General features: G+C 34.2%; 1 protein-coding gene across 6 annotated transcripts in view; it reads left to right on the top strand.

Moving 5' to 3' along the window:
- DYNC2H1 (dynein cytoplasmic 2 heavy chain 1) overlaps positions 1-27038 on the top strand; it is a 186503-nt gene that overhangs the window by 27522 nt on the left and 131943 nt on the right. For all 6 annotated transcript variants that reach the window (XM_064505084.1, XM_064505083.1, XM_064505085.1 and 3 more), the window contains exons 32-55: positions 1112-1314; positions 1875-2057; positions 2299-2481; positions 2644-2867; positions 3711-3826; positions 5909-6108; positions 6795-7059; positions 7409-7616; positions 8009-8138; positions 9499-9654; positions 10665-10924; positions 11956-12202; positions 13140-13291; positions 13842-13986; positions 15254-15356; positions 16849-17016; positions 17151-17275; positions 18458-18706; positions 19455-19563; positions 20693-20806; positions 21663-21805; positions 23952-24033; positions 24382-24536; positions 26345-26482. In XM_064505084.1, the coding sequence (XP_064361154.1) occupies positions 1112-1314; positions 1875-2057; positions 2299-2481; positions 2644-2867; positions 3711-3826; positions 5909-6108; positions 6795-7059; positions 7409-7616; positions 8009-8138; positions 9499-9654; positions 10665-10924; positions 11956-12202; positions 13140-13291; positions 13842-13986; positions 15254-15356; positions 16849-17016; positions 17151-17275; positions 18458-18706; positions 19455-19563; positions 20693-20806; positions 21663-21805; positions 23952-24033; positions 24382-24536; positions 26345-26482 (4058 nt within the window). The remainder of the gene's footprint in view (positions 1-1111; positions 1315-1874; positions 2058-2298; positions 2482-2643; positions 2868-3710; positions 3827-5908; positions 6109-6794; positions 7060-7408; positions 7617-8008; positions 8139-9498; positions 9655-10664; positions 10925-11955; positions 12203-13139; positions 13292-13841; positions 13987-15253; positions 15357-16848; positions 17017-17150; positions 17276-18457; positions 18707-19454; positions 19564-20692; positions 20807-21662; positions 21806-23951; positions 24034-24381; positions 24537-26344; positions 26483-27038) is intronic.

Here is a 27038-nt window from a genome sequence, read left to right as displayed (position 1 = left end):
AACTAGTCATTTTTGAGTGCTTCTATAGCAAGTGCTAGAAACTAGTTACTCTTGAGGTATGATTGTTCTGATGCTTATGTTGTCTGAACAGGTCAGATAAATTATGCCTTAGAGTACATGTTCCTCTCTTTTGAATAGAAGGGGAGTGGATGACTAGCGCAGATGTAGAATTCTACAGTGTAGGTTACATGAGGTGACATTTAGCCTGTAAGTATAAAAAGACTCAGTCTTGACATGCAGGTGACAATTTTCCCATTATATTTGTAGAACTGCTTACTCTACTAAATTCTGGTTTAGAATGTATGAACTGTTAACATCTGATATATCAATCAGGAATAGTATTCATCTCACATACCTTTAGCCGTTTCTAAATTTGGTGCTTTATCTGCGCTACTTTTCTATTCGTCGTTGAAGAAATGTCACTACTTGCAGAGGACTATTTGTTCCACCTATTGTAGGATACACTTACAGTAACATTTTAGTTTGGGTAACAGATGCAATTTTGAAGTGAATCTTCTGATCATCCCCACTTACCTTGCTTGAGTTCACATCACGGAATGGCTTTAGAGCACACAAACTGGATTTCTTTCAGATGAAACTAAATTTAAAGAGGTGCTCTTGTAATGCAATCTATTGACGAAAGATCATTCAGTCCACAGCATTAGCCTCGTTAGTCTGAAGTAAAATATCCAGAATGAGCATGATTGTCAAGTCCTCAGCATCAACTGTTTCACTTAACAGATTGTGCCTCACTGATTACCAAAGTGGACATTCCTGTAAACACTGGCGCAGTAAAATTCTGGAAAAAATTGGGTTTCTGGAAAAGCCTGTACTCTATTACTCTACTCTGTTGAGTGTAGAGGCAGACAAAATGGCTTGGAATAGACTAGCCACCTGTCTTTTAAAGGAATGAAGATAGCTGATGATTCACACCCTCTGTCAGGTTCTCATTATTCTGATTGCTTTGGATAATTAATAATCTTTTTATACATAATTGAAATGAGATCTGAATAAAATCAACTGATAATGGCAAGCAGTATAAAGAACTTGAGAATGCCTAATGTGCATCTTCCTTATTACATTGTTGTAATTTTTTTGTGGTTATTTGCAGAATCGGGAATCCTTGAGCTCAAGCTTAAAGCTCTGATTCTTGACATTATTCATAACATTGATGTGATCAAGCAGCTAAATCAAGCTCAGGTTCAGAGTGTTGATGACTGGGCTTGGAAGAAGCAGCTGAGATTCTATATGAGAGACCAAAAGTGTTACATTCAAATGGTAGATGCTGAACTCCAATATACTTATGAGTATCAGGTCTGAATTTTTAATTCTCACTTGGTAGCTTTTAAATATATGTAAAATAGTTTGTTATTTCACGCATGCTGCTAGTTGCCTTCTCACTGTTCTTCCATTTTTCTTCCATTTTTCTTCCAATTTGCACCCTTAGCATGCTATTTCATAGAAAATACTAAAAAATAGGATTATCATTTTTGTTCTTGAGATTAATGGGGTAAATGTGACTTGTATGCAAAGCAGCTGCAGTATCATATAATTAAATATTTTATAAACAGGAGGGGAAGCTTGCTACTTTTATGTACTTGAGTGCAGTTTCAACTGAGTTGTCCCCTTTTAAAGTCACTTTCTGTAATTCTAAAAAATGCATAATGGTTTGACAGTAGATAAGCAGAAGACTGTGAATATAAAATCAGGAAAACTTCATTGTTGTAAACAAATTCATATAATTAAAAAAATAATAAACTTAACAGTTTTATTATCATGTATTTTCAAATTAATGGGTAATGAATGAAATTAATAAAATGACATCTTAATTAATTTCTGTGTACCAATCCATACATTTTTTTTTGTTTCTCCAGGGTAATTCCCCTAAACTTGTTTATACACCTTTGACAGATAAGTGTTACCTAACTCTTACTCAGGCTATGAGGATGGGCCTTGGAGGAAATCCCTATGGTCCAGCTGGAACTGGAAAGACGGAATCAGTAAAGGCCTTGGGTGGACTTCTTGGAAGACAAGTGTTAGTCTTTAACTGTGATGAGGTGAATATAATTCTGTATAATTTAGGAGATGAATATCTATGCACTATGTAATTCATAGAACAGTGGGAGTACTGGAAGTACTGTGAAAACACATTCTGGAAGTACTTTGGTAATTTATCAGTTTCCCGTTGGTAGTTACTTAGAAATTTTGGGATATTTCCAATGACATATTTTTGAATAGCTAGGAAGACAGTGCTTCGTTACTTTCTTGAATTTGACAGAATTCTTTTTTTATTTTAAGGGCATTGACGTGAAGTCAATGGGGCGCATATTTGTAGGCCTGGTCAAGTGTGGTGCCTGGGGCTGTTTTGATGAATTCAATAGGCTTGAGGAGGCTGTATTGTCTGCAGTATCCATGCAAATTCAAACAATTCAGCATGCTTTGAAGAAACATAGTCCCGTATGTGAATTGCTTGGCAAAAAGGTACAGCAAAACATATTTATTTTCTTCTTGTAAAAACAGTCTATAAATAACGGACATCCACTAACTCAAAAACTGGCTACTGCAACTAAATATCATCCACCCAACATTTCTTGATACTGTTTTATATTACAATATAGTATTACAATGTACTTCTAATCCTAGGTTGAAATGGATCATAATTCTGGAATTTTTATCACTATGAATCCTGCTGGAAAAGGTTATGGAGGAAGACAAAAACTGCCTGATAACCTCAAACAACTTTTTAGGCCAGTTGCTATGACCCATCCAGACAATGAACTCATTGCAGAAGTAATTTTGTATTCAGAAGGCTTTAAGGATGCTAAAACACTGGGTAGAAAATTAGTGGCTATTTTTAATCTAGCCAGGTAAGCTTATTTTAAAAATATTGCTCAGTTATATTTCTATCTTTATAATTCTCTCTCCTCCTACTTTTATTGTAGCATTGCTCCATATGGTTGTCTCACTGGAATCTTGTTTCTTCTCCATCCAGTCTATACCAAATCATGACTATACAGATAGAATCTATGCATAATTTCTGTTAATTTTCTGTAATATTTTATGACTTAGATATTACAGAAAGCTTTGTTTTAGAAGCAAAACTGGTCATAAACTGCAGATTTAGAGTCATCTGAAGTTTTACATTCAGTAGAGCTCCTTTAAATCTGAATGGTATACCATGCATATCTCTGTAGTTACTAATTTAAAATACTTCTAAAATGGAAATATTACAATGTATCAGGAGGTTCAGATATAAAAAGATTTGGAATTCAGTTACAATCTAAAGGTGGCAAAGTACTGCTCCCCTACTACCTTCATTATTTGCTCCTTTTGTATTTGTAGTTAGCTATGAATGTGAGCATATGACTGTTTGCATGGTTAAGCTTTATGTTGAATTTTGATTCTTGAAGTTGAAATGCAATTTGGTTGTATGTAGGCGTGTTAGAGAAACCAAAATTATAAACTACCAGAGATGTTAATTAATGTCATTAGGGAAAATAATAAATACATTAGCTGTTGAATACACTCCCTCTGAAAATTTCAGTGCATCATTGCTGATACATCTGAAATTTGTTACGGATTGTGCTACGTATACATACCTCTTTTTGTTTTGTCCAAGAGCATGCTGTGAACATATTCACTGGCCAAGTAAAACAAATTCTGGAGCTATCACCTGAAGCTTATTTCAACATTGCTGTTTTTAAATTTAGGGAACTTCTAACACCACAGCAGCACTATGACTGGGGCTTACGAGCATTGAAGACTGCTCTGAGAGGCTGTGGCAGTCTCCTTCGTCAGCTGAAGAAGCGTGAAACAAAGGAAGAAAGTAAGGTTGACTGTGTCAAACTTTTGATTATTTAGGATATTGTACGGAAATAATTATCGATAGCTTTCTTGTTCACTGGAGTTTTGAGAAGCCATGTCTTGGATCTAGAGGCTATGCAGAAAAGAGAAAAAATTCTGTGAAAGTTCTCCTTCATCAGAAGATTACAAACGACTGTTTTCATGTCTCTTATATGACAAAATACAGGAATTTATTCTGAGGTACTTCAGAATGATTCGCAAACACTGTAGTTTTCACCTGACTTCGGTCAGGCATGTCCAGCCTCTGATGCTGTTCTTACTCATCAGTCATCTTACCATTTTTGATTCCGTTTGAAGTTTGTTGCCAACATGGCAAAAAATATGAACCAAATTACTTAGATATAGATTGGCAGATATAGGCCAATATAGTGACAGATAGAAATGATAGACCTGTATTGGACTGGACTGGAGTGCTGTATTTTTGTAGGTGGTTTTAGATGAATGGTTGTAATTTTTTGTTTATATGTTAAATGGGTGGGATTTAAGATTATAAGGTGGATAAGCATTTCAGATCTTTAGGGCACTACTACTTGCTTAAAAAGCAAGTCCTGGCTATATCAAGAGTTTTTGGAGACAGCCTTGGTTTACAAATTGTAGCATAGTGAATGGCCTGTAAAAAATTTGTAATTAACGTTTCGACTCTGCCAAAGAGAGGTTACCAGCAATATGTTTTATGGTGCATTCCCATTAGTGTTCCTAGCTATGCCTTTTTTAGCTTCATGTTTGGATATGTGAAAATTTCTGAAAATTGCTTAGTCTGGCTTAAATTGTAGTCCTCTTGCCCCGGAAAGATTTCTTTGGTGTTTTTTTTGTTTGTTTGTTTCTTATCTCTTGGCTTTTCCAAAAAATGCCGTTTCCTGTTTCTTTCCTGTTTCTTTCCTGTTTCTTTCCTGTTTCTTTCCTGTTTCTTTCCTGTTTCTTTCCTGTTTCTTTCCTGTTTCTTTCCTGTTTCTTTCCTGTTTCTTTCCTGTTTCTTTCCTGTTTCTTTACGTTTCCTTATATTGTTGAGTCAAAATTTTTTGTCATGTCAAAAAGCTGGCCTATTTTCTTAAATATTAGTTTAATTTTGTACAACTTGCTTTGGAAAAGCAATTAAGCCTTTCTAAAACATGTTCTTAAATGTCGATATTTTTCCTCATAACTTTTGCATCTTCTAGTGAGAAAATTTGCCTGTGGAAGCACTTGTACTTAAAGTATTTTTCAAGATGAAGAGTCTTGAAGTTTTTCCAAATCCTAGCAGGAAATACTATTTTTCAGGCTCTTTGACATTGGGGGGAAAAAAAAAACACGGAAAGGGAGGTTAGAGAATGGAGACTTTCTGTCCCATGGGTCGAATCTGCTGTATTGTGCATTCTGGTTTCGAGCAATCATTTACTCAGAAGGAAGACAGAAATAGAGGATGATTTTCACCCGTGCTTCCTAATCCTTCTCTCTGGAAATTTGTGTGTCTTACATGAGAAAGTCATTTGATTAAAAAAGCAAAAATGGGAGATTGGAGCCCTTTGCCTTTTACTTCATGAGTGTATCTATTTTTTCAGTAGAATAAATCTTTCTTGTAGCTATTTTCCTTCTGGTCCCATGACTCTTACATTTCCCTGGTACGTCAGATTTCGTTTTGGAGAATGTTCACTTCTAGAATATTTTGTAGCTAGTTAGGACGCACTTCAGAGATGCGACTTCAAACTGGCTCTGGCTGAGGGAGGTCTAGAATCCAGGTCCTTCATTTTTGATATGAGTGCTTTAATAGGCTAACATGCACTGCTACTCATACTCCTGATTTAACTATTAAGCTTTCATGTAATAGCTGGGCAGTATCATGACCATCACTTGTCTGTATAGGCACTTGTGAGCATATGATATATGTAATACTTACAGTAAAGCAGCCATCTAACTTCCAAATAGAGCAGTACTTAGATTGGACTGTAGTCTGAGCAGTGATTCTACCTTTGATATTTTACCAATATGCATTCAAGTGCTGATATTCCTCAGCCAAGCAAAATAAACTTAAACTTATCTGGCTCTTTTTCTTTTTTCCCCCCTCCAGTTAATGAAAGTCACATGGTGGTCCAGGCTTTGAGGCTTAATACCATGTCAAAGCTTACGTTTGCAGACTGTGCACGATTTGATGCACTGGTTAAAGATGTCTTCCCTGGCATTGACTTTAAAGATGTGGAGTATGCTGAGTTAACTGCAGCTTTACAACAAGCCTTTGAAGAAGCAAATTTGGAAATTATAAGCACCCAGGTAGGTGTCAGCTATATCTGCAAAACAAAATGAGTTGTTCTCACTTAGGAGTAGTGAATATTACATGCATTTGATTCAATTCCTTTTGTTTTTGAAAGAAATCAGTTACAAAAAATGAGAAGAATAACTGGAAGTTATATTTTAATTGAATGTATATGTGCAATAGCTGTGTGTGGCCACAGTATCTGTGGCCCAAACTCATTTCCCCATCACTTGTGTAATTGAAAGAAAAATAGTGCAAGAAAATTTAATAAGAAGATGTGAGCATATGGTGCATAGTTTAGTTCAAACCAGATGCAAACTATTATTAACTTTTTTGATAATAAAAGAATTAATTATGTGAGCATTTGTTTTTATCAAACAATTGTGTGTCTTAACTGTATTTATTTTAGGGCTGGCTGAAATTCTGGGACTGAAGTTTCTTTAGTTTCACAGTAAAGTATGCCCAAAGAGGACTGATTTTTTTGTATTAGTAATTCAGTGAAATGTTTGTGATATGAAAAATAGGTTTATTGATATTCTTTTATATCATAATTTTAATTGCAATTACCTATAATTTCAAAAAATAAAATTATGGAAAGAAAAAGAATGCATGAAAAGTAAAGTAAAGTAGAAAAACTTGAAAAAAAGAACATGACTAACTCAGCTTTACAAGTTCACATAGCCATTTATTCTTTAATATTTAGATCAAGAAGGCTTTGGAACTGTATGAACAACTACATCAAAGAATGGGTGTAGTTATCGTAGGTCCAAGTGGTGCAGGTAAATCAACACTTTGGCGGATGTTGAAGACAGCACTTGGTAAAACCGGCAAAGTAGTGAAACAGTATACTATGAATCCTAAAGCTATGCCTCGACATCAGTTACTTGGCCATATTGACATGGATACTAGAGAATGGTCTGACGGCATGCTTACAAACAGCGCTCGACAAGTGGTACGAGAACCCCGAGGTATGTCTATGAAAGAGTGTATGTATCTTTATGCTTAATTTACTGAAATTGCTCATTTTCAGTTATATTTTTACATTATGTTAATTTTGATTTGTGGATAGTATAAAGTAAAAAAGACTTTTGGTGACACTCATAGTCAAGAACATTGATCTGCAATTTCCAAGTTTTTGTAATGAGAAAGTAAGTACACAGACACATCAGAAGGTGACGAACGTAAGGAGTATCTTTAAAGAACTTATATTTAAATCACAGTGAATAAAAAGTAGTAAATAATGTTAAAATAGCAAGGAGTCATATTCTTTAAGTGTTTTTCTTGTGTTTGATATTCTGTTTTTGTGTCTGGAAATAGATATTACTTCATGGATAATTTGTGATGGTGACATTGATCCTGAATGGATTGAATCTTTGAATTCTGTTTTGGATGACAACAGATTGTTGACTATGCCCAGTGGAGAAAGAATCCAGTTTGGCTCAAATGTTAACTTTATATTTGAAACTCATGATCTTAGCTGTGCCTCTCCTGCTACAATATCTCGAATGGGAATGATCTTTTTGAGGCAAGTCACAAGAATATTACATACTTTTTAAAGTAAGCAAGTATTCTTACCTTTCTTTTCTTGAAAGGGAGTCTAAACTGTGGAGAGATTTGATTAATTGCTTACACTTACGAAGCAAATCACTGGCAGAGTTTGCCTGAGGTTTCATGTCACTTCTAAGTTGTCCCTTTACAACCTTTTGCCTAGTGTATCTTAAGATTTTTTGAAAGAGAGCTGGTGGATTATTTGTTTCTATGTGATCCTCAGAGTTCTCAAATATTGATTGGAATTTTTCATGTTAAAATCTTTCCCTAACTTTTCCTAGAATTTTGTTGTTGCCCTTGAACATATCTACTTGAAGATGTGGCTGTCTTGTATTTGTTTGAATCTTATTTTATTTTCTGTTGAGTTAGTGATGAAGATACAGATCTCAATTCTCTGATAAAGTCTTGGCTAAGAAGTCAGCCTGAAGAATGCAGATATAACCTTGAAAATTGGATTGGAGACTATTTTGAGAAGGCTTTAAACTGGGTTGTGAAGCAGGTTAGTAAACTAGTACTTAATCAATTTTCAGCTTCTATTCAGATAATCCATTTTTCTAGACTAACACTGAAGAGCTCATTCATATTATTGATAAATTTTAAGTAAAAAAAAATCACAGTGCTTTCTTGATAGCTATTTGCTTAATACTGAAACTGTTCTAATCCCTGCGAATTCCCGGAAACTGATAGCTATGTTTAAAGTTATAAAACTTTGAATACAGTTTTAACTTGTTAGGTTCATGTATTCCTGTGAAACTAAATATCCATATTTTATTTTGCTCTATCTCTCTATATATTTTCAAAGTTCTGAAAGATCTGAACATCTAAACTAAAAAATGAAAAAGTGAAAAAATTGTTTTTCTAAATTTAATTTACTGTCAATAACAAAGCTGAAATTTGAAACATTGCACTGACAGAGTTTTTTAATGGGGTGGGGAGAAATATAATATTAGACTCCTAAAGTTTGAGATATCAAAAAAAAGTAGTCTAATTGTTCGGAATGCTGAATTTTAACAGCTTCCACTAGTCTGTCCTGTGTTTAAATATGTAACTTTAGCTCTGTAACATTCTACTCAAAACTTTAACAAACAGATTTTTTAATATGCAAAAAAGGCGTAATAACTGTATAGAAAATGATTTTCCTTACAAGTAGATTTAATTTTGTTTGGTCCAAAACCCTATACATCATCTGGATTCTGTGATTCTAGGACATATATTTAGAGCCTTGTTCCTCTACATGTGCTTTTTTTTTTTCTTGAGGTATGTAGATTCTTACCTGACTTCATACATCTTCTGAAGGAATTGCATTTGCATTGAGCAAATGCTATCTGTTGCATGAAAAATTATTTAGCAGAAATCCCTACTGCTGTGAAATAGTAAGCTAATGTTTGTGAGATCTGTATTACCTCCTCTTGGGGAGTATAAATGGTCCTGTTGTATTTTTAATATTATTTTCCCTCAGGGTTCTTTCCCCAATGGAGATTTTAGACTTATAAAATACCTTCAGCTGGATACAGAACAAATAACATGACACTGATCCTGATTCTGCATATCCCCTTTGTTGCTAAAGTGCAAAATCTACAAACAAAGAATCCATTTACAAGCGAGATTTCCAATGTACAGTTATGTTGATTTCTGGTAGAGTCTCATAATCTGTATGTTTGGATGGCTTATCATAAATGATGTCAATAAGTAGGTTGGAATCAAAACTTTCAAGTCAATGCTTAAAAATAATTTCACATCAGGTGAATTTTCTAGAACAAGAGTGATGTTCAGATATTTCATCAATGAATAATACTCTGTGAACAATGCATATTATTGTTAAGACTATGCTTAAATCTACTACAACTTAAAATTTACAGAATGACTATGTGGTAGAAACAAGTCTAGTTGGAACTGTGATGAATGGGCTGTCGCATCTACGTGGATGTACTGATCGTGGGCAGTTTATTATTAACTTGTTACGGGGTCTTGGTGGCAATCTCAACATGAAATCACGGCAAGAATTTACAAAACAGGTAATCTTTTTCAGCAAGTTTATCAAAAACTTCTCAGTACACGTTAGAAGGGTTAGTTATTTTCTATCCTCTAGCACTACAGATTTACAATAGCAGAATTTTTGTATTCTAATTTGTTTGCAGTCTGTGTTGTTTGTAGGGAAGTATCTCGGAAGTAGAGAGAGGTTTTGTGTGTTACAGGCAAAGGTGATGTCTACACTGCCAAGTGGGTCCAGCCAAGATAGCAATCCCTTGGTGCTACACAATCATATAGAATGGCCTCTGTTCGTACTGTTTATGCAAGGTTCCTCCAGAGCAGTGTGTGTCCATACTGCATCTCTGACTCCACAAGAGTTATTTTTTGTGTCTTTTTTTTGTTCAGAATGCCTGAAATAATGTTGGGGGCTGTGGTACACCTCATCTGTGAGGTATCTCACAGCATTATGTAGAGGATTAAATGAGCATTGTGTGTTGTATGTGCTGCGGTATGGTACTGTCTTGTGTAGATACATGTGAGCATGAAGACTATGGAGACAGTGTTGGAAAACTATGTGGTTATAGTGGTCCATACTGCCTATAGAAAGCGGTTCCTGGAGACTGTTATCTCCCCAGTTACATTTGGGTTCTGTGTTGGAGTGAATTAAATGTTTCCTTCCAAAAGGCGGTCTGGGAGCTAAGATGGTCTAGGTTTGGACTCAGGCTCTGGAATTAGCTATTGATGCATGTGAATGAGTTATCTTGTTTGTGTGATAAATATTATTACAAATGTTGCTTTGCTAAATGCAGAGTTAATTTCATGTTGTTTATATTGTGGAAAAATAGTATGTTACTGTTTAGTTAAGGACTTTATCATAAAGCATATGCATAACATGATCAATTAACATTTCAAAGGAAGATTTAAGGTTATAAAATGCGAGAATTAAATGCTTGATTTTATGAAAGTATGCTTCAAACATTCTTTAGATGAACTTGAAATTGTAGATCTTGTCATCAGGAATATGAATTTAACAGATGCTTTATTTTTTTTAAAGATCTTCAGCTGGGCACGAGAATCTCCACCAGATCCCAGAAAGCCCCTGGACACATATTATGATACTGGTACTGGACAGCTAATGACATATCAACTGAAAAAACCTGAAAATCTAACAGCTGAAGACTTCAGTAATCTCCAAGCACTTCCTGTCATCCAAACCCCTGACATGCAGAGAGGTTTAGATTACTTTAGACCCTGGCTAGATTTTAACAATAAACAGCCATTTCTTCTTGTCGGTCCTGAAGGATGTGGAAAAGGGTAAAAAATATTTCCTATTTTAAGCAAAATATGTTTCTTCCTATGTGATAAAGTGTATAAAATTTTGTAATAATGCATTTTTCATATGATTTTCTGATTCTTAGTTGCAGAAAATCTGAAATAATTCTTCTACAGTGGCAAATAGGTAAATTCTTTGGAAGATCTCCAGAGAGAGCTCAGGCTCAATTCAACTGCTTACACATGGCATGTAGTACCATTTGACAGGCCACAGTGTATGTGAGGCATCCATATGAGGCTTATAACTATGAAACAGGGCCTTAGGAAGACCTATGCCATTATGGAGCAGTATCTGTAAGGCACATGAGGTATCTGATCTGATTTCAAGTGGGACTGGATTCCGTGGTGCAGGAAACTGAATTTAACTCATCCTGTTGCCTCTTTTAGATTTCTTATTTAGGTGGGTTCAGTCTCTTGCTGGCCTTCCAGGGTCTGTACAATTCATTGATTTTTATCAGGAATTTAGATTGTTATCCGAAGAGAAATTGTTTGTTAGGTACTGTTCACAAGTGCTTATTTTTGTACTGCCATTGGAATCCTGATAATAAATGATGTGGATAAAGAGTTATACTGTGGCTCCAAAGGATTATGATTTGTAAGAGGAAAAGGTTATTAACTACTTTCTTCTTTTATCCTTAAGAACAAAATCTTGATCCTACTTTCTCAAATGTGTATGTAGACTGTTGAGGCTTTTCTGCAGAGGCCTGTTGACTTCCACCAAACTCTGTGAAAGTATAGTGATCTGGCAGTTTCAATGTATTGTTTCTCAAAGACTAGGTGGTTATTTCATGAGGCTCTATGCTACTATTTTATTGAATTTCTTGAATGGAAAATAATGCCATTTTAAAGGCCTGAATGTTTAGTTCAGCATCTGCAACACCTATTTTATTAACACAGTGTGCAGTGTATGTGTTTTAATTCAAAAATTATAAAATATCTTTGGATACACAGTATTTTTAACACATTTACGTATTTGTTAATGCTCATATGTATGTACACATTTTCTTTGTTAGGATGTTGCTTCGTTACGCATTTTCTCAACTCCGATCCACGCAGATTGCTACCATTCACTGCAGTGCACAAACTACCTCTCAACATCTTCTGCAAAAATTAAGTCAAACTTGCATTGTAATCAGTACAAACACGGGGCGAGTATACAGACCAAAGGACTGTGAAAGGCTTGTTTTGTACTTAAAGGATATCAACCTGCCCAAACCTGATAAATGGGGAACCAGCACTCTCGTGGCTTTTCTGCAGCAGGTGAGCTCTTATATCTTTGAAATAGATAATAGTTATTTTTAAAGAGAATTATATATATACTGGAATAGTTAAGTGTAGTTAGTAAATACCTACGTTGGTCATTTTCAGAGTTAACATCCTGCATTTGTATTGACATTATTTTTATTTGTAGTTTGATAGAATATATAGGTGTCAGCCGGAACTAAGGTAACATTTTTATTGGGCTTGTAGCCGTTAATAAAGACAGTGCTTCCCCCAATGGGTTATAATCTAAGCAATACTTGACAGTGTAAGTTAATGATGTGACATAATTCTTTTATCAGTATAGACTGGAAGCCCAAGTGTAATATTTAAAATAACTTCAAGGGGATTTTGATAACTTCTCCTGCCTATCATACTCCCTTTCTTTTCCTGCACGTTTCATTAAGGTCCTCGGGGTACCATAAGCCACCACTTTTTTTTTTCTTTTATTCATTTATACAGTTTGTGTATTATCCATTTCCTTTTCTGGATCTGTTCCTTTGTAGTAGAATTTTTTTCTTTCAGATATAAAACCATTCAACACTTACTTAAGATTTGGTCAGAATTAAGTTTTCGGTGCTTTCCTATCATTGATGCCTACTGCCTACTTTCCTGTTAAAGACGAGAAACCAGTATTCTTACTTTATGTTAGATACTCATCTCCAGGGAGAGTTATTGGCTAACTATGGACAATTCTAGCCTACGCTGGCTTTTCCTTTGACCTCACAACATGTGACACTGACTTTTGTTAACAGGATTTTAGAATTGCTTGAGAATTAACATTTTAGACTCTATTATGGAAAAAGGCACGGGGACTGAGCATACTGCTGGCAATTAAGAAATCAGTAATAGTAGTATACTTCTCATTAATGTTTTTTTTTTTTGTAAGATACCTTATTGATTATCTTTTAATAAAATATTTATTTTTTTATTAAAGGTTCTGACATACCAGGGATTTTATGATGAAAACCTGGAATGGGTTGGTTTAGAAAACATCCAAATTGTGGCTTCCATGTCTGCTGGGGGAACGTTAGGAAGGCATAAACTTACTACCAGGTTTACTTCTATTGTTCGTATTTGTGCAATTGAGTAAGTATGTGGAAACTCGTTTAACTTGAAAACTCAGATTTAGCCTCTATTTGTGCTCTTACTGAATTAAGTTTATACAAAGATGAGGTCTGTGATTGTTTTTGGGATTTTCGAGTCCTTCATGTTTTATAATATTTTGGGATCTTCAGATTTGGTATTGTATTTGGTGCCTCTTGGCTTTAGAAACTAGTTAAAGAACAATCTGTAGCTACCTATTGTAGTGAAGTATTTGAAATGTGTTTCCTGTTGGATGATTTTGCTTTCAGTAAGCTACTGTTTTGCAGCTTTATGTTAAGGTGCTGTTTGTTTACAGGATTAGAGAAATTGAAAAGAAGTTTTGTTAAGTTTGAGCACATATTAAGATATATTTAGAAAATTTATGAGGGTTGCCTATAGCAATAAAAAGAAATTTTGTTACTTAGCTGCTGGGTGGAGGTCTTATCCATTTAAAATTCATGGGACTTGTTGATATAAATGTGAAACTTTTTGTTTTTAATAAGGAAATTAAGAATGAAATTAAGTAATTTTCTTCTGTCTTTTTTCAATGTAGCTATCCAGAGAGAGACCAACTGCAAACTATTTATAGTGCCTACTTGGAACCTGTACTACAGAAAAACCTAAAGAATCACCCTGCCTGGGGTTCTTTACCAAAAATACATCAGCTAGCTGGATCTATGGTTCAAGTGTATGAGCAGGTATAGAAAATTGACTTCTTTTTCTTGGAGATGGAGAATTCAGAAATAAAAATGTTGTTTAATCGTTAGCTTGGATATTAACAAGAGATTAAAGTTTTATCAGTATTAAAGTTTTATCTTTTCTGTAAGATTGATCTCGGCATTAAATAGCTATATATTTACAGAGACTCCTAGATATTAGAACCAAACAGAGAGCATTAAGCGCTCTTGCTTTGCCACAAATTTATTGTATTACTTTGGCAAGTGCCTTAACGTATATATACTTTCAGTTCCTGATTTATAAAATGTAGATAGTGGTATTTTCCTCCTTTCATCATGTTACACTAGATGAGGAGATAACATACTTTAAAGATTGTTGTGTGCTCAGGTATTATGAATGCTATATAAATGCCAAAGAGATTTATGAGGATACTCCCTTGTGCACATCAAAGACTACCTATTAAAATTTTTACGCAGTTAAAAATAGGTGTTTAGGCACACAAAGCATTTTTTGCTTCTCACTCAAAATTTTAGCAACCTTTGCCTAGCAAAACACTTAAATACTTACTTCTCTTAATCCTGTAAATAGTCTTACTGTGGTAGGTGGGATGGGTGTGTAAGAGCTTACTGTATGTTCTGAGAATGTCCCCATCTATACAGAACCATATTAAAAAAACTGGTCTTTATGACCAGAGTGCGGTATAGCCACCAGTTAGTAGGCACCAAGTAGCATGAGTTTCATATGATATTATCAAAGTATTCTAAAAAATCTAAATTTAAATTTCATCACACCAGAATTAAATAACTGATGATGACAGTTATTCTTTCAATTAAAGTTGAAATTCAAATATCGTCTTTGAGAAAGACTGAGTGTTTCTATGATAAGTCATTTGTAATGAAGGAATGTTATTCATTTATGTAGTTTTTTATTACACATTTATATTTCTTTTGCATTTTATATTTGGTAAGATTTATTGTTTTGAAAAGATTTTGTGCTAGGTGTAATAATGCTACACTGAGAAAGTCCTAGGTAACATATGCAGTTGTTGATTGCTTCAAAAATAGTACAGAAGGAATGTTATAATTAGGAGAAATCCTTCTGTATTGAGAAAACTGAATTTGCACTATTCATCTTTGCACTTTTCAAAAAAACTAAATGCATTAGTAAAATGTCTAAATATGCAGTCTTAATACAAACCTAATTTATATGGTATTTTAGAAGAAGTTAAATCTACATTTCCAAGTGGTTATAGAATTTAACACGTCTTTTTTTGACTTCTGTTTTTAGGTACGGGTGAAATTCACAGTCGATGATCACAGTCATTACCTCTTTACACCATGTATTCTTACTCAGTGGGTTCTTGGTTTATTCAGATATGATTTAGCAGGTGGTAAGTCACCTATTCTATTTTCAATGATAAAGCATTTCTAAAATATCCCAAGATATTTTTGATGTTGATCTTGCTGTTGCAACTTGTTCACCTACTATACTCCTTTTAAATCATGAACAGTCTGTAACTCAGTTGAGGAAAAAAAAAATAGTCTAACAATTTGTTCTGTAACATGGAGCAAAAAAATATAAAAACCTATATAGTGTTTTAAAACACATGTGGGAGCTATTTGTAGATTAAGGGAAGGAAGGAGGTTGGGACTGTGTTCTTTTCTGTAGGAACCTGTAGTTTCCTCATTACTCCCCTCCCCTCCCCTCTTTTTTTTTTGATGACACAACTTTTGGATTCCCAGAGGCTTGCCACTGATGGTTCTCTTTATATACTTGGTTGTATATACCTGGTGAGGTGACTGTAGAACAACATCATCTATGACCTACTTACAAAAGAGGAATATCACAACCCATAAACATATAGAAATCTACCTCATCTATATAAATATTTATAAATATCTATATAAAGCCTAAATATTCTCATGATCTCGGAATGCTTGATAATTACAGTCCAGTCTCAAAGTTCTTTTCTTAACTTTGGGAAAGGCAAAATGTGTTTAATTTTGGGTGCTTTTCCAAATAGACAACATAGGCTTTTTTCTGTTTTCTTTTCATCCTTCCTTTGAAATTGGTATTATTACCAGATCATGAACAGCTACTCCTTATTATATTTTATTTGTTACATTAATTGGTGCAAAGGGTTGCCTAGAGAGGTGGCTTAACACTTATAAAACTGATAAGAATGTTTTGCTCATATTCCATTAATATTTTTTGGATCTTCAGATGGTATAAATCAGTGTAGCTCAAATGATGGCAGAAAAGTTACACTGACAGTCAATGCATAGGTAATCTCAACCTGTTTAGGATGAATTGTTGTATCTGAAGGTGATAGATGCTTGTGTTTTTCCAGTGATGAACAATACAGCATGTCATTTACTCCTCACTGAATTTCATCTCACTTGGCTTCTTATTTCTGAGAGGAATGTTGAAGTTTTTTATAGTCCAATGGCCTTTTATAAGAGACACTACCTATTTGGGGGATTTATTATTACTGTACTACTTATTATCACTCTTTCTCTTGCTCCTTTAAAACAGTCTCCCCTATTTTTTGTTTGTTTGTTTTTATTGCTGGATATTTTGTTATTGTTTGTTTCGATTCTGTGTACATCCCCTTGTTCATTTCCAATAGGATGCTGGCACTAAACTGGAGAATTTGTTTTAACAATATGTCTTTAATTTTATCTTGTAATGATACATTAAAACATTCTTAATCACTTCATAATGTTTGCTTTTTTCTCTTATGTCTTCCATATTGATGCTCTCCTGGTGGTACGTAATCTCACTTACTCATTTTCGATCTCATATTTTGAAATGGAAAATTTGAGAAGTACAGAATTTATTATAAAAATATAAACTTAAACCTCTCTATAAAATTTTTGTAGGATCATCAACACAAACTGTAGACTATGTGTTGGAAATTGTTGCTTATGAAGCACATCGTTTGTTCCGTGACAAAATTGTTGGCATGAAAGAACTCTCTGTGTTTGATAATGTTTTAATGAAAGTGTTTCAAGGTGACTGGGGCTCAGATGTTCTGGACAATATGGCAGGTAAAGCATTTAAGACATATTACATGAACTTGAAATATTTGATTAGGAACTACCTAATCCAATCAGTCTGATAAAATCAGTTTCCATGTAAGCTGAGGACCTGTGCTTCTAAATGTTTCCTTTTATTTTCACAGATATCTTCTATGTAACTTGGGGAGCTTGTCATGAGGCATTCATTGCTCCAGGACAGGCATTACCACCACATGGGAGGCCACTTGGCAGGCTAAACTCAGCAGATCTGAAAGATATTATTAAAAAAGTGAGTCAAGATTAAGGAATATATACAAATACAACTCTAATTTCAAAAATATACAGCAGCAATTCTAGGACATTTTTTGCAGGAAGTAGCATGAAGATGCCAGGTTTAGGATGAGGTCTGCTATTTGATTGAGGATTCATCTCTTGTGTTTGGTCAAATGAGCGAAAGTCTGTCATGCTATGTGGCAGGCAGGAGGAATTATCATGCAGCAAGGTTGCTTTAATGGAAGGGCCTAAGTGTCATTTGCTGGTGACTTACCACAATCTGATGGACAGTGTTTTGAGAAACACTGATACACATTTATGTTTATGCATTTTTTTGAGTATTGCAATGTTTTACAAAATGTTTCCTTTATAAATTAGTAATTTCCTAAAGTAATTTCTGTTTAAAGAGATGCAAATATATAGCTTGGAGATTTGTCATGCTTTTAAACAGCAAAGTGCGCAAAATGAAACTGAAGAAGAAATGCAGGCATGTTAACTCTACTAATCTCATCTGATTTTTAGATGAGAGATCTGAGGTCATCTGCCCTTTATTGGTAAAATTTGATGGGCTGCTTTTGCAGATGGGAAACTTCTTCCTCTCTCCCTAATTGCCCAGTTGTGGTCAATACAGTCTGTGGGCAGTGAAGTTCAGTAGCCTCAGTAATCAAAGAGTTTATTTTTTCTCTGATTGCACAATTGTGATGGACTTCAAAGCTGAGGTTTAGTTAAGTATAGTAAGGCCAGAATTTAATCTTGGGATCTGATCTTATATATGTTTGGCTGGGAAATCCCATAATTAAAGTTAGGCAGGCATTAGCAGCCTAAAAGTGTTCTAAATTATGACAGTATTAATCTGTAGTCAAAGTCACAGATCAAATGTCATTCCAGCCCTATATTTGTTTTTAATTAATTGAGTGATATATTCCTATTTCAATATATCAAAGAATTCTAGGGTGACCTGGTGCTGAAGAGGTTGTACAATTTCCTTACCAAGATAATGTGATCTGTTCATTGTTGAATAAGGTCAAGCAAGGTATCTAAATTCTATCACATAAATAATTTATTTGTAAAGAATATTAGCATTGTCTCTTAAGCTTTCAAATGTTTCATTTCTAAACTTCTAAATGTTGGATGTTTTCCTATCTTACTGCTTATATTTATTATGAATGAATAAATTTCTTTGTTTCTTTTTTAATAGGGTATTACCCATTATGGGCGAGACAAAAAAGAGATTGAGATTTTACTGTTCCAAGAAGTCATCAATTATATGTCCAGAGTGGACAGAGTGTTAAGTTTTCCTGGAGGATCGCTCCTTTTGGCAGGACGGAGTGGTGTAGGTCGTCGAACGGTTACGTCATTAGTTAGTCATATGCATGGAGCTGTTCTGATTACTCCCAAAATTTCCAGAGGCTATGAACTGAAGCAATTCAAAAATGATCTTAAACATGTAAGTCACTCAGTGTCTTACATTTTGTTGTTTTGTAGGCTGTGTTTAAAAAAAATTGGTTATGGGAATTTCAAAGGACACAAAATAAGTATTGTGTGTAGGAGCTGTTTTAAGAAAAGCATAATGCGAATGGTCTAAATGAAAAAACAGATTTTTAAAAGTTCTCAGTGCTCAGATGTACATACTATTCTCTGTAGTAAGTGTCTAAAACTCTCTTTTTTTGAATACCTGAACCCTTGTTCTCAGTGTTGTGCACGTTATGAAATCTAAGCCTATGTGAATTTGAAAGGTTTATCTCCATATTCTGTCCCTAATAGGATCTGCCTGGTACAGTAGTTGAATCAAATAAAATTTTAGTGATTTATGAAAGTGTACACATTATTTAAAAAGAAATGGAAATTTTGAATCAAGAGTTGCCAATTCCTTCAGAACAGTTAAAGAAAATTTCAGAGCTAAGCCCATGCAAGAGGATGATGCAATTGCTTAACATTTGGAACATTAATATACTCTAGGAAAGAATCTGTTCTAATTATTTTTTCATTACCAAGCTATGCATCTAGGTAGAATGTTCTTTATATTTGATACCTCAGATAACTGAGGTAATCTTTTGTAGATGTATAAACATAACAACCTAGATGCTTCAGGAAAAATATATATGTAATATATAATCATGGAGAGATTATCATTCTCCTATGAAACAATACCCTTATTCCATATACTGAGATTAAAATATTTTATCTGCTTCTAGGTGATGGAGCTTGCTGGCATTGAAGCACAACAGGTGGTATTACTGCTTGAAGACTATCAGTTTGTTCACTCCACATTCCTTGAGATGGTCAACAGTTTACTTTCTTCCGGTCAGACAAGTGCAAAAAGATTATGGTGCTATTTTTACTACACAGAATTAGTTCAATGGGGCAGAATTAGATGATGGTTTCTAACCTTGTATCCATCCTAGAAATAGCCAAGCCAGAGGGGTTAATTAGCTTTCTGTGCTGTTGTAGCTAGAATGCTTCCTGTACCTGAAACAACTCAGCTATCCTCCAAGCAACCCTACAGTAGGGGTGCTTTCAAATCCTCAGATTTGCAAATGAAGTAACTTATTTTAAAAGTCTCTGAAGTACTGTAATAGCAAAATAATTGTGTATCCTGCGCTATAACTTCCTTTTTTAAATTAAGAATGGGTAATGCCTTCTTATTTGTTACAATTTAGAGTTGTCTCAGTGTTTCACTATATGATACAGATTGGGTCCTATTCTTCAGCTTCCAAAAGTAACAAGATAATAAATAATAATAATAATACCAAATAAAAAGTGACTTTATTTCCTTATCTAGCTTTGTTGCATGACCAAAGAGATCATTGAAGGACTAAATCTGACTTACTAACTGCTTTTGGACAGGCTCTATTTTTTGTTCTATGAATCTCCTTTGCTTGCCTTGTCTCTCTGTACCCCTCCAAAAACAAAAGAAAAAAGAAAAAGCTCTATGATTTTTACATTGCAGTTTTCAGTCTAGTATGATGGGTCAATCACCATTAAAATTAATTTGAGATAAAGCATTGACTGGAAAACTACAGTAGTTTAGAAGGTGGCTCACAGGTGCAAAGTCAAGTCTTCTTACAGTACCAGATTTTTGTCTTGCAATGCTAAATCACTGTGACTGAGTCTGAGACCCAAGAGGAGCTAGATAACTATTCTGCTTTGTTTTTCTGTTTTTGGATGCATTATGAAGTCTGTTTTGATTTGTTTGATAAAGATCACTATCTTTGGGTAGGTTTGACTGAGCTGATGAAAGTATGTTTCAGTAATATAAAGTAGGTTGTTAAATGAAATCACTATCATTTGGTTTGTTGTTTTAATGATATCATTTGCGATGGAAGTATGGAGGTAAATACTGCCACACTGAAATTCACTAGACTGACTGTTTAAAGGAATTTGAAGAATTCTGGTGTGTTTGATTGACATTTTAAATTCATTCTTCAAATAGGAGAAGTTCCAGGCCTATATAAAATAGAAGAATTGGAACCCTTGCTATCTCCTCTGAAGGATCAAGCTTCACAAGATGGATTTACAGGGCCAATTTTCAACTATTTCACGTACAGTATGTGATCAGAATTACATAATTTATTAATTACAGAAGGATAAAAAAGTGGTATAATAATGAACAAATAATTGCTGTAGATGGTCTCTCTTTTGTGTACATTTTTAACTTTCAGGTAGTTATTAAAATACAGGAGGGAATAATGATTATAGCGTGGTGTTTGAGGGAATACAACCTTCAGCTTAAAAATTGCTCTTCTGTCTGAAATTTTGTATCCATGTTCTGCAAAGCTGTTATGAATTCTGCTGTTGAAAGTCATATGGAAGAAAGCACGTGTCTTCATTCTTTTCTAGTTTGTTTAGATTGTATATGTAATAACAGAGTCTCCCTCTATTTGTTAATTAAGTTCAGGAAAAATGATTATGCCAACAAATCACTTTGGATTTTGAGTTGTCATAAGAAAGTTTATGTTTACAGAGAGGTTTCCTAAATATTTGTGCTTCTTTCTTAGACCAACAGGGAGATAAAATAGTTCAGAAATAGACAGAAGAATGTGACTGAAACAGAAATTGGTGGCTGTACTCAAGGGCCCAGGAAGTACTTCTAATTGTCTCTATATTGTTTAGAAAGTAAACAAGTGGTAACCACTTAAATACTGCCAGCTCTTCTAAAGAAAAAAGATACTGTGATATACACAGTGACAGTGTATGACATTGAATTAATTTCTTTCTTAAGTTACATTTATAAACATTGCTGCCATAGTGTGTAGTGTAATAGTATCTTTTTTCAGAAATTGTTTTGTGATAAGTATTTAAATGTCAGTCAGGTCAGTAAACTTACTTGTATTGGCAATAAGTCTATTGTGTAGTCAGATTGCTAATCTACTACATACTTAAATATGTTGTATTTCCTTTAGGGATCCAACAGAATCTGCATGTTGTCTTGATCATGGATTCCACTAATTTAAATTTTGCAATAAATTGTGAAAGTAATCCAGCACTGTACAAGAAATGTCAGGTCTTGTGGATGGAAAGCTGGTCTGAAAACAGTATGAAAAAGGTAAAAGGAAAGTAGCAGAAGTAGTGAACATTAGTAGCTCTGTTTTGGGAATGCCATCTTTCTATGTTCACATACTTTTCAGCTAAAGCAAGGGTAAAGTCAGTGTTTGAAAAAAGCCCTTTAATAATTTTAGAAGATTTATTTGTTTGTATACTCAGCTGATATTTTGTAAATATTCCATTTGTTTAAAAGAATACCTCTATATAACTGAGCTCTGGTAAAGAAGAAAAAAGTATCTAAATTAGTGAAGGAACAATTGTCACTGTGCTTATTTAGTTTATTTGTGCAGTGCTGTAAAGACAGAAAATTATACAGAACAGTTAAGCAGTGTTATTTCACCAGTTATGGTATGTTTTGTTTTAGTTGTGGGCTGAGTTGAACAAAATGCTCACTTTGACTCTGAGCAAATGCAGTATTTAAACACAAAAAAAGTTCAAATAGCCTGCAAGCAAACTGATTTGGTCAACTAGCCCATGCTGATGATATGCACTATTATTAGTGTGCATGACAAGTAGTTTAAACTAGGTTTGTTATGTGTATGCTGTATGCTAATGTTGGCCTGTGATTGCTTCTTAAACCTTGTGTTATTCTTGAATCTTTGTAAAGTGTTTTGCTTGATGGAATAGCGACATTATGTTCTTTTTAGGATCAAAATCTACTTATTTCAGGATGTTCACAATATATGTTTGAGAAGGATATATAGTACTTTTATATGTTAGAAGGTTGCCAAACCTGGTACCCTGATGTAGGTGAGGCTGCCACAGCTCCATGCCCCAAGGTCCAACCAGTTGCAAAGCTTAACATGTATTCCCGGTAGGCACACACACAAATACATATATACAGTACACGTTACACATATATATATATATTGCCAGCCCCAAAGGACAACATGGAGAGAGACGCTCAACACTGAGACAAACACAAACAGCACCAACGACCTCATCCTATTCTCCTCTCTGACTGATCAGAATGAAAGTCAGTTAGTGGGAAATATATACATGTGTACATATATAGAATATCTGTATTCCTCTAATGAACCCCATACACTTTAGGCAGTAGCCCCCTCAGTCTGTAAAGTGGTCTGGCCTCTCCAGTTGACTCATTGTGATGGGTTTCACATCTGGATCATTGGGATTATGGCTCTTCTGTGACAGCCCTGGGAGTAGCTGGAGCATGGTCTCCCTTTCTCTGACCAGGTTTCAGGGATTTCCCTGCCTGCAGTTGTGCCTCTGTTCTACTTCCTGTGTGTGGAGGTGACTTTTACATGTTGGTCACTCTTAAGGTGTTTTCACTCTAAAGGAGGTTTTGAAACTTGCGCAAATTCTTTCATAGATTATGAATGAAATTTTTCATATCCCCTTGTAAAATGAAAATACATTACAAGAGGTTGTTTTTCAACCTAACACTCATGTTTTAAATTTGTGCATCTTTCTGCCTCCGTCTATGATCAGGGGTGACAAAGATATATCCTCAAAAATATTCCTGAAAAAACATAGTAAAATTTAAAATATCTGTGCTAAACTGAAAGTTCATTTTGGCAAGAATGTTTCGACCAGCTCTGTCCACAGTCAAAAAATGTTTTTCAGAATATTGTTTTCACTTAAGTAGAAATTTTTTTTTACATGGAGACTGAGCAATACTTAGTGGTTATCATTTGATCATGTGGCCAAATCTTTGAATATACTTGTTTATTTTCAGCATTGTTAGTTGATAACATAAGAAGGTAAGCCCACTCTCCGTCTTAGACCACAAAAAAAATTTTGAAGACTTAGAATTAAGAATTGTTTAATTCTGATGTTGTATTTACAATAGCTTTGCTTAACATGGTCTGATTTCCTGTTGAGTTGTATGCTTTGTTACTTATTTGGCATTTGTGTTATTCTAAGAATCCTCTGGGAATTAGCTGCTCCATCTTACAGCCAGCAAAGGCTGCTCTGTTTGAGAGAACAGGCAATCATCAGTTACAGGGAATGTAGGAACTGAGCTTTTCAAAGCAATAACTATTCTGTAAATCCCTTATTCTGAATAAAGTTATCATTTTCAGTCTTTTCAGTCAGACAGATTAGCAACTAAATTCTTTTTTTTTTAATCTTTAATTTTCTTTTTACATATCTTTGGTACAAAAAAAATCATGTTTATTTTTTAGATACCTGAAATGCTTTTGAATGATTCAGATGAACAAGAAAAGACTGGGAAAGCACATAAGGAACTTAAGAAGAAACATTCAGGTAATACTTTCATGGAGCAAATTAGCATGGCTGTTCTTTGGTTATTATTACTTATTATTAAACACACTATTTCAGTGCTGTGTTGGGCATGGATGATAGCATAAGTACTCTGAGCAGGTTTTGCAAGCAGATTCACAGACTTTGGCGTTGTTCACATGGGAACGTTAGTCTGGAAAGTGCATCCCGGTTCATTAAGCCCAGTGTCTTCTGTCACAAACAACCACTGCATATATTCAGTTTTATATACTGATCATTAATTTGTCAGAAAAACATAGTGTTGCTCTTAGTTATTTTATGTGAGATAAGAATGATTATATTATTTTCTGTCTATCAAATTATGTTAAACAGGTGATTCTGATTTTCTGAAATCATTTTTTACAATCCATGAATCATGTAAAATGTATGGAGCAACCCCCAGCAGGTATATGACATTTCTTCGTATATATAGTATCATCAATAGCAGTAAAAGAAGAGAGCTGATAAAAAAGCAGAACCATTTGCAGGTATGTATTTAAAATATTTTTGACATACAGCTTTCCAAAATACTCTCACATTTGGAAATATCTTGTGTATTATGAGTGGTAGCTGTTAGCATGGTTGTGTGAGGTTTCCTCTGTCTGCATATACTCATACTGTGGTTTCAGGAGAGGACTACTCTGAGTCTTAACGCACATCTTTGTTCATATGCCTTGTAGAGTGAAGGATAGTTCCTTTTTTTGTTAACTTTTCCTCATATGTATCAGAATGGGTATGCTTTTTTGATAGTAATTGCAAGTACTCCTGCCTCTCTGCTTGTATAATTTTTCCACCTGTAGCTCCAAAATCCATCCATTTATTTCTACTAGAGCTTCCTTCTTTGTGTGATTCTTGCATCTTTCTAGTTCGACAAGCTATTATTGGTCTCATGATGCTCTTCTGTAACTTTGGCCAAGATTCCCTTGTCTGCGATTTACCCTCACTTTATATTTTGGAGTCTATTTCAAACTCCTTTTTTGCACATCAAAACTTTACACAGCTCTACACCAAATACACTTCATCTCACAGATGTCACTACCTGTTACTCCTGTTCTATTTTCATAACATGCTTATTTTTTAAACTCACTTGTATGTTCCTGTCAGTACTTGTTTTTTTTCTCATAATACATTTCTAGGAAGATCTGTATGATCCTTTAGGACATGTAACTTCCATCTTTTCCCTTCCCTTTCAGCTCCTCTTCCCAGTGACCCTTACTGCTGTTCTGAAACCCCACTTGCCAGACTAATTATTCTTAAAGAAAAGAGCTATCAGGATAAGCATCTGTCAAAAGCATATAACTTCCTTGCCTTGTGCTGTCTGCCCTTTTTATTCTGCCTGCTAATATTTTTCCATCTCTGTAGTAAGCAGCTTACAAAGACATAAGTTTGTCATGATAGAAATTTTTTTTTGTTATTTATTTGGAAAATAACTGCAACTGGACTATGATTTGTTTGTGATAAACTCTCATGTCCTTGTTCACTTCTCTGTTTAAGTAAAAGTAATCATTTACATGAAAATTAGAGACATGTATCCTAAATCAAATATCTTCCAGTTAATATTTTCAAATAGATTTTGAAATAATTTTGTCATCTTGTTATCATGAAGCAAATCATTTAGAAAGTCTTGATAAAGAAATTTGTTAATCTAAAATGTATTTGAGGTTTTAGATTATGTACGTCTATGTTCCTTAGAGAATATACAAATATGGAGAATAGGGTAGTCTAGTTTATTTCAGTTTGTTTAATTTCAGTTTGTTTAATTTTTGTAGATTTGCTTTTAGAGAGAAAATAATATTTAGAGGTAATATCAGTTAACTCAGCTGAAATGCTGTACCATTTGCTATTCTTTTAAAAACTTACTATTTGAGATTTAGTTTTCAGCTTTTTGATACAGTAAAAGAACTTACAGTAACACATTGAGTGTCATATCTCCTTTTTGAGCTAAATAATATTAAGAAAATGTTGTAAATAACGTTGAGAAAATATGTAACATAAATTTCATGCAAAGTCAAAGAAAACAATTGAACTCTCAGTAAAATCTATTGAGATTTTCCTTGAAATGATCAGAAAGTGAATCGTATACAGTCAGAACTCTGTTAGCAAGTGTGAGGGATGATGGGATACTCGTGACTCAGAGTTTACAGCAGACTGGGAATATGCACTCTGTTTTATAAAGAAAAATGAAAAAATATTAGTCTATGTGACCGTTAGTGTTTATATACTACTTGTAATGAACCTTTGCTAAAATGTGTTTACAATTTCTTGCTAGACAATTAATTCTTATGAACTTTTATAGGCAGGTGTTTCAAAGCTGAATGAAGCTAAAGCCCTGGTAGATGAATTGAACAGAAAAGCTGGAGAACAAAGCGTATTACTCAAAACTAAGCAGGATGAGGCTGATTCTGCCCTCCAGGAAATTACAGTATCTATGCAGGTGTTGTATACGATCACATCAGCAGTGGAAAAAAAAATCATTTTCTGTTTTTTGTCTCTATAACTGCCTCTGCTTTCTGTTTTTTTAAGAGAAGTTGTCTAAGAGAATTACCAGGAATGAGCCCTGGGACTTGAAAAAATTTGCAATAGGGTAGGGAGAATTAGATAATTTAAATCATATTTGAATTGATTGAGTAGGAAGAGATCAGTGTCAATTTTGCACCTGAGTAATACTGAAAGGTTTCCTAGAACTTTATAAATGCAGGCTGATCCATTTTGTAATGTCTCTTACAAATAAGGACTTCAAAGAAAATATTGATGAGTTGCAGTATTTTAAGTAATAAATCTTACATATTAATTCTATGGATCTATTAGAAACTACTTATTTCATGAAATTCAGTCCTTTGAGAGCAACATCAAAGAAGGGTAGGTGATATCTTAGTCCTTATAACTCCTTGAACTTTTATCCTTCAGCTCAGAGGTAGACCTGGTTTTGAAGAGGTAAATTTCTTTAATAGTATTTTCTCATCTCAGTAAAAGAATTATGTGGAAAGTGG

This window comes from Dromaius novaehollandiae, chromosome 1, assembly GCF_036370855.1.
Source record: "Dromaius novaehollandiae isolate bDroNov1 chromosome 1, bDroNov1.hap1, whole genome shotgun sequence".
Taxonomy (NCBI): domain Eukaryota; kingdom Metazoa; phylum Chordata; class Aves; order Casuariiformes; family Dromaiidae; genus Dromaius; species Dromaius novaehollandiae.
Note: the sequence above shows the minus strand (reverse complement) of the source record. Positions and strands in the feature narration are given on the sequence as shown.